The sequence below is a fragment of the Synchiropus splendidus genome, chromosome 2 (genome assembly GCF_027744825.2).
Source record: "Synchiropus splendidus isolate RoL2022-P1 chromosome 2, RoL_Sspl_1.0, whole genome shotgun sequence".
Classification (NCBI taxonomy): Eukaryota; Metazoa; Chordata; class Actinopteri; order Syngnathiformes; family Callionymidae; genus Synchiropus; species Synchiropus splendidus.
In genome coordinates this window covers 15,007,043-15,014,848 of record NC_071335.1, presented here as the reverse complement: position 1 = coordinate 15,014,848, position 7,806 = coordinate 15,007,043, and the positions used below count along the sequence as shown (strand labels likewise).

At 42.1% G+C, this 7,806-nt stretch overlaps 1 protein-coding gene across 7 annotated transcripts; it reads right to left on the bottom strand.

Annotated features, from left to right (window-relative positions):
* Nucleotides 1–3,008: 3,008 nt before the first annotated feature.
* LOC128754360 (non-structural maintenance of chromosomes element 1 homolog) lies at nucleotides 3,009–7,115 on the bottom strand. Of its 7 annotated transcripts, none has more exons than XM_053856919.1 (8): nucleotides 7,036–7,115; nucleotides 6,448–6,588; nucleotides 6,246–6,367; nucleotides 6,106–6,183; nucleotides 4,573–4,719; nucleotides 3,454–3,570; nucleotides 3,272–3,398; nucleotides 3,009–3,189 (listed from the first exon to the last, which is right to left on the bottom strand). In XM_053856919.1, exons 2-8 carry the CDS (start codon nucleotides 6,563–6,565, stop codon nucleotides 3,152–3,154), a joined length of 747 nt encoding a protein of 248 aa, XP_053712894.1. In that variant the 5' UTR covers nucleotides 6,566–6,588; nucleotides 7,036–7,115; the 3' UTR covers nucleotides 3,009–3,151. The 7 variants fall into 7 exon arrangements, with proteins under 7 accessions (XP_053712894.1, XP_053712895.1, XP_053712896.1 ...); XM_053856920.1 differs by having other exon boundaries at nucleotides 6,448–6,575; nucleotides 7,036–7,109; XM_053856921.1 differs by having other exon boundaries at nucleotides 6,448–6,579; nucleotides 7,036–7,108.
* Nucleotides 7,116–7,806: the final 691 nt, after the last annotated feature.

Genomic DNA, 7,806 nt, shown 5'->3' with positions numbered 1-7,806 from the left:
TCCGCCCGGAACCACTGAGCGCACCGGAACATTGCCATTATATGCGGATCAAGGCGAGTCCTTTTCTATCCGCAGGCACAGAGAGAACATCATTGTTGGTTGGAGGGTGTTTACGGAGTGAGAGCCACAGAAGCAGGTTATGTGGTGTTTTTATAATTCCCGACGCGTATTTTTGCGCGTCAACTCACTCTTTGACAAAGTTTTTTATTTTTAAATTACTACCGCAAACTAACTTTGAAGCATACGCGTTTAAAATGTCTCGAACAGGTAGTTACACACCATAAAACCACACAAAATGTAAAATATAAATTTAAAAAGAACATAATGGCAAAGCTGTATGGAATCAGAATTTATGAATCATAACTTTTATATGTTGTAAAACAAATATACAATATGTACAAAGTCATAATAATAGTCATAACCCCCAAATTATAAGTTAGAAATGAGGAAGAGTCTCAGTGATTGTCAGAGGATAAAGGACAGAGGTTTAAGGAGTATTTTTGTTTCATCTCTTGCTTGAAAAGTAACATAACCAGACGCTGTTTCTGATTCTGATACTACATGTGGTTCATCAGTCCATCATGGGGCACAGCCAACTACTTTTCGGTCACTCATCACTTCCGTACATTTTTTTCAGACTGTGAGAGGAACTCAGAGTGCCTACTGCAACCCGCACCGCTGACAGCTCCAGAGTGTTTTGAGCTGAAACCTGATCCGAGGTGGGGCAGAGCGCTTTGGACACTCGCGGGTTTAGATTCGCACGGGGTCAGAGGTCACTAAACGAGGTGTTGCTCACTTGCCTTTGACCTAGTTCAGTGACCTCAGGAATCTTCAGATGTGCGTGTGTGTGTTTTCAGCCTGCGAGTGATGGACGAGATGTTTGCGTGTGAAGATGAACCTGGAGACCAGAAGCTTCATTACAGTCGGTCCAAGCAAAGAAGCGCCCCGCTGTTTCCCCCTTTCAGCCACGCTGGACTGTATGAATTCATTCCCGCTTTACGGGATCACTCATCCGAGGATCGGCTCCACGCCCCCCTGCGAACACTTCAATTGCGCCTACATTTATTATTTTGACCTTTGCTTTGCAGGGGACTCACATCAAAAGCGAGGCCCGGCCCCACTCCTCCGGTGAGGAGACAGAGGTGTCGTCCTCCCAGTGTGAGAGGCAGACAGTCGCCCCGCCGGGGTTTTTCTTGTCAGAGCGGGAGAGAGAGAGACAGCGTCTGGGCCCACTGGTGAGGGTCACTAAAGAGGATGATGCTGATCTGTGCTGCAGAAAAATCCTGATCACCCGAAACAATATTGATATTGATTTTTGATATTGAGATTTTACAGGATTTTACAGCTGAAGTGAGTGGATGGAACACTGGGGGGCGCTGGTATGCGCTGGATATATTTACACATCAAGGTTGACTGTCTTCACTGAACACACACTCACACAAAAACAACAAACACTTTCATTTCTATTCCTCAAACTGACTCCTGTTTTTATCAAAGCTAAAATGAATGGCCTTTGAGTCAAGCCTGAATAGCCATTTTCGTTGAATTCATTTCATACTGACTTCAGAACTAGAGGCACGTGACATGACAAAAAGCGTCGCCGCCCTTTTCACTTTGAGAGTGAGAAGCCTCCACTTCTGAGGGCAGCCTGGCCTGCGTCACACAGACGTTTCAACACACAGACAAGTGAACATTAGTGATAAACGGGTCCCAATCTATTGTAGAAAGAAGAAATAAAACAAACTTATTTGTGATCAAACATGTTGTAAATTCCTTCTCATCATGTTTGGGATCATTTTGTTGCCCAGTATGGGAGTTAATCTGAGCTGCATAAGGCTTGTTCACAGACAGAGAGGTGGGACTTGATTTAAAAAAAAAACTAACATCAAATTTCCATTGTGGACACTTAACACTTGTAAGGAGGTTATGCTCTCGACGGCACTGGTTTGTCTGTGCGTTCAAAATAACTTGAACAGTTATGGATTGGTTTGGATGAAATTTTTTGGCATTCGGATGCAGGACTTTTTTTTATTTTTATTTGTTGAAAGATACTTTGTCGTAGTGTTGGGAACGGAATGAAACAACTTCGGAGGCTCTCTGAGTGCATTTGTGTAAAGTTGTATAAATTGTATAAAGTGAAAAGTGAACATTGTCCCATGTGAATGAAGCTTTAAATGCCATTCATATATTTGTCAACTACTTTTTATTTAATTTTTTTTTTGTTAACTCATTGGAAGCAACATGTTTCGATCCCAGCCCTAGTCATGTTGAACAAAAATCACTGATCAATGTTTCTTGACGCACACGTAACATATTCATGCTCCACTGATGTGAACGCCTCATGTACTTAAAGGAGTTTGTGAGGTGAAAGCATCAATGTGAGGGAGGCGTCAGGATCACCTGCCAAGCCAGAAGGTTTATACTGGCTCCTCTAACATGCCTCTGTAAAGCGGCGTCTTTCCATTTATTGAATATTCCCAGGGTTTACCGCACATTAAAGTCTCCCTTATGAAGCAGGACATTGCAAATGTATCACTTCATGGCTGTTTCCAAAGAGGAAATACAGGAGCAGTACATTGCTTTAAAAAAAGAAAATTGATTCTGCTCATGAACTTCTTGTTTCGGTTCTGGCTCAGCAGATTTGACCCTTTAAGTTCTGGACTAATATATGGCCAGTGATAACATCCTGACATGACCTGTACTGTTATGCACGAACACATTTAAAATCGATCAAAGCAATAAGGCATCGATAACTGACAACGACTGGAGGTCACCGTTAACATGTGCAGGAGCGCACCACAAACCTTGACAAACAGTGGCCTCTAGTGTCTAACTAATGTCATAACAACTGCTACGTTAGAGATGTATTTTTTTTATTCGGAATATGAACAAATAAGAAGGTCAATGAAGTGAAAATGAATGACAACAAACATATAACCCACAGACTGAAATATGTTCGCGTGTGGTAATAGGAATAAGACTTTCATGAGGTTATAAGTCAACACACGTCCTTTCAGTCTGAAGTCACAACCCACCTCCACCAGAAGTTCTTCACCACCTCATCATTTAATGACATGCTCCAGATTTAAAAACATGTTTTATTCAGATGAACAACATAGTTTTAAAAAAAGACACAGTTAGAGAATGTACTTCATCTCGTGTTCCGAGACTGACGTCCTCTGATGTCTGCTGAGAACAGAACACACATCCAGTCAACAAACTCCAGAGGTTACAGACGGCCACTCAACTTATATAAAAACCTGAACTCTACCGGGTATTTTGTGGCACCACGCGTCGTTGCAGGCCGGACACTGTGGCTCCTTCCTGTCCTTGAAGTATCTGGTGGCACAGGGGTTGTGTATTCGGATGGAGCACGTGGGATTCTCACATACTTGGCACTGAACAGATGTCAGTTAGTGGATGGATTCAGCTTCACTTGACCTCAGCTCTTACCTGGAAAGCTACGTTGTGACAGATGTGACACAGCTTGAGCTGGTCCTGGTACATTGCACGGATGTAGGACTCCATCTCTAGGATGCATCTGGTGGACAAGGAATAGACCCCTTGTTTCTACAGCAACAGAAAATAAGAGAACTCAATTGATCAGCATGTCAAATCCAACGTAAACATATTATTATTTTGAACTTCTATTGACAGTTGTCTTTCCTTTGGATTATTGGAAAGTAAAAAAAATGTGAAAAATTGAATAAGGAAAACATCATATTTATGTCTGATAAAACAGTTGAATAATTGTGACCAACATTAGCAACAAGCACCGCAGTAGAGGTTTCTCTTTGCTCCTGACAGAAACACTAGCTGCTCCCCAGCAAGTGACATACATCATGATACCACCACCATAACACGACTAAATACTAAATATTGGTTGGAAAGGCCATTTCAGTTGAGGCTCATTTTTCACTTTGAATGAATTTGGTATCTGACTGAATCAAATGATGGAGCCATACATACATTTAAACAACACAATATTGTTTATTTTGCATCAGTTTGACAGTAGCACAATTTTTATATCACCTTATTTAAACATAAGCTCTATTAATGTCTTGAAAATATCTGTATAAGAATTTCAAGTACATTCAGAGTAGTGGAAACCCTGGCCATTGTGTAGTGAAAAACCTCCCTGAACAAAAGCAAACTCTCTGCTTTTGTTTGCTTTTGTTCAGGGATTCCTCCATGTTTGTTGTTGTTGTTATCATCCCAGCTGCCACGTGTCTTGTGCATCAGTGGGATCAGAGGACCAGGAACTCCTGCACTTACAAAGGTTCCCTGTTGTCTGGAGAGCAGACTGTTCAATGAAATTAAATAAAAATGATTAAAAGCGATTAAAATATTTGAACAGATTTTTTGTTGTAATTAGTTAATCGTTAATCGTAATAAACTTGTTAAAGTCCCACCACTAATTTAAACATTTCAAGTTTAGAACCCACAGACATGGACCTGTCTTCACATACAAACAGGAGAACCATCTGTACATTAGCTGATGTTACTTTCATAAATGACTTACAACTGAAATAGAAGGGTAAAACTCAATGGCGATAGCAGACTTGTTTTTACCTCGCAGAGCCACTGGTCCTGCACCAGTCTGTTCAGCAGCTGCTCCGCCTCAATCTTCTTCAGTTTCTTCGTGGTGAGGGTGTCTGTGCTGTTCAGGATGTCGATGGAGGTGGCAGTGCCACAGTCAGAGCCCACAATCAGGTCCATCTGAGAGACACCAGGACACTTCAGTCATGCTTTCTTCTGCAGTTACAGCAGGTTCATCGCAGGGGAGGAGGGTCAGAAAGAAAATATATACAGTCATGGATTTCAGTTGGAGCCTTTCACCGAGCCAACAGCGACAAAATAATAGAATAACAATTCAACTACTCAGGATGAACTCTTACATTTGTATTTGATTTAAAAAGGAGTATTCAAAGAGGATTAAACACAATTATAATAAGGAAATGTCGTCATGGGGCGAGAACATCTTATTTTAGTGGCATAAACAATCAAGTTTGAAGGGTTTAATCCTCCTGTTTAGTAGATGTGATGCAGGAAAGAAACTGAAATGTACCTTTCTCAAACTTTGAAATGTGAAAAGTACAGTGGTACCTCGGTTCTCGACCACAATCTGTTCCAGGCGGCCGTTTGAGAAGCGAATTGTTCGAAATCTGAATCGATTTTTCCCATTACAATGAATGGAAAAAGAAATCATGCGTTCCAAGCCTTAAAATAGACTTTTGTAGGAGTGAATGTAGAGTGTCTGCTGCAGGTGCGCTGTTCCTCTATGTGTGTGGCCGCTGCATGTGGGAGGGGTTGCCGAGTGAGTGACGTCTCTCCAGAAGGGAAGAGGTGCCCGGTGCGTGTCCAGCTCTGAATGTGCGCTTCTGTGCAGTTTGGCTGTGACAAAGTCATAAACCAAGTAACGCTCTGTCCCAGACTCGCCTCATCCCTGTCCCAGCTCCAGCCCACAACAGGACATCAAACCCTGGAGTGAGCACTCCAGCCTCGGAGGTGTGGAGAGCGAGCACCTCCCCTGTGACACTCTACCACGGTCCAGTGTGGAGACAGGAAAGGTTTTACACCTCAATATGAAGAAAAAACAGTCAGTAAATGTAGCTAACTGGACACGTCTGCATACAGAGGCTGCGTTATATACAATAACAGAGCGCGTCGTGGGTCAGCTGATCGGTCCGCGCACGTGATGTTTTTTCTGGCGTTCGAGTTCTGGCTTTTCGTTCGAAATCCGAAGCAAAAAAATCTCGAAATTTTTGTTCGAACTCCGATTTGTTTGAAAACCGAGGTACGACTGTACATTGTGTATCTGACAAATCAAGTAATTTTTAAATTTAATATGGATTGTTTTTGAAGGACAGGAGTAGTTAAAGAGATTAGCGCAGGACAAAAAAAGAGAAAAATATAAAACGCGGACGGCTCAGGAGGGTAGAACTCGGAACATGATTTAGTAATGTCTTTACACTGTTAGCTGAAAATAAAACTTGAAAGAACAAACAAGAAAAACAAAAAAAAAGGTCAAAAATAATCCTTAATGGAGATAAAAATGGGGTCTATCATAACTTTCAGACGGGACTTTATTTAACTTGTACTCACAATTTTCTTGAACAGCTCCAGCTCATTTTCCGCATAATCAGATGACAACTTGGTCACATCGTTCTCCGTCATGTTCACCTGAGTTCAGTGAAAACGTATTGATATGCTGTTGCTCTAAATCTGAGGCGCGTCGATATTACCAGAGCATAGTGCTGATCGCCCTTCTCTTCCGAGAGGCCTTTCCTGATCTGCATAGACAAGGGTTGCAGTTTTGCGTTGATGGCACTGACGAAGTTGTCCAGGTTTTCTGGGTCATAAGGCGCTTGGAGAAGAAAACAGGCGACGTTACAGCGATTTCAAGCAAGATTCCGTTGGGATAGAGGTGATGGGGCTGAACCCTACCGTTGTGCGTCTCGCAACAGAACCGATGCAAAGTCCTCGCCTGTCTTTCACTCACAATTCCGTTAGCCATCAGGGTTTGTAGGAACCTGCGGTGGCTGTCGGTCATCTGCGCTGCCATGTCCGTCCACCTGACTGTGACAACTTCAAGCAGTGGCACACAAAAACACATGTTGTAGGAGTGAGTGTGGAGTGTCTGCCGCTGTTCGTGTATGTGTGGTGTGGCCGCTGCGTGTGGGAGGGGCTGCCGGGAGATTGACGTCTCTCTGGGGAAGAAAACGTGTAGAAGTGCCCGGTACTTGTCAACTTCGAACTGCGACGAAATAAACTAAAAGAACGCTCTACCAAAGACTCGACTCATCCATGTCCCAGCTCCAGCCGACGAAAAGGACATTAAACCCTGGAGTGCGCGCTCCAGCCTTGGAGGTGACGGAACACCTCCCCTGTGACGCCCGACCACGGTCCGGTGAGGAGGCAGGAAAGGTTTAACACACAACTATAGTTCATCGACATGTCACGGGAATAAAAGCGGAGAAGCGGCATTTCAGCGTAAACATAAAACATCACTTAGGTCTTCAATACATTTCTTACCATTGACAAATCTTTCGATAACGCGCAATGTAAACACTACGCCTGCGCGCTCCTTCTCAACATCCCGCCGGACGTCAACATTTCTTCGTTGGATTTACTGAATGTGTGATTCGCTGTGCCGCCACCTAGCGGCCGTTGAGCTTAACGACTGAAGTCATCAAAGAAAATACTACTAATAAATTCATAGTATCCCATTGCATCTTTCACTTACTGAGAACTAACACGATTTTAAGTGTAATATTTGATTTTGAAAAATATATGTGCAAATAAGAAATACTTTTAATTATTATATCTAACCAATATATAATTTTATAATTTAATTGACTTTTTTTTTTTTGTTCTTTCCTCAAAAATGATGCCAACTATTACTGGTACTTATCTGGCTCCACATGAATGAGCAATTCTGAATTTATTATTTCACATATCTGCCTCTTTCCTTGTTTAAATGTATTGCAGAGAACTGCTGAATCCTGAGACTCTCTCCACCAGGTCCCCAACTGCCCTTTATTTGCATGAAAGTTATAACTATAAAGCAAATAACTGGTAAATACAAAGCCAGTTCTAAATTAAATCAAGCACCATTATCAATACAAGCAATACTAATATGCCAGCGAAGAAGAATGTATTGTTGCGATAATACTTTTTTTAAAAAGGATCTGTGTTTTTAATATTATTTTGCATACAGTTGCTGAAACTAGGTCGAACAAACTTCGGTCATGAGTTAAATACCTTCTGATCCACCAAACTGCAGCTCATACCTGAGAAAACACA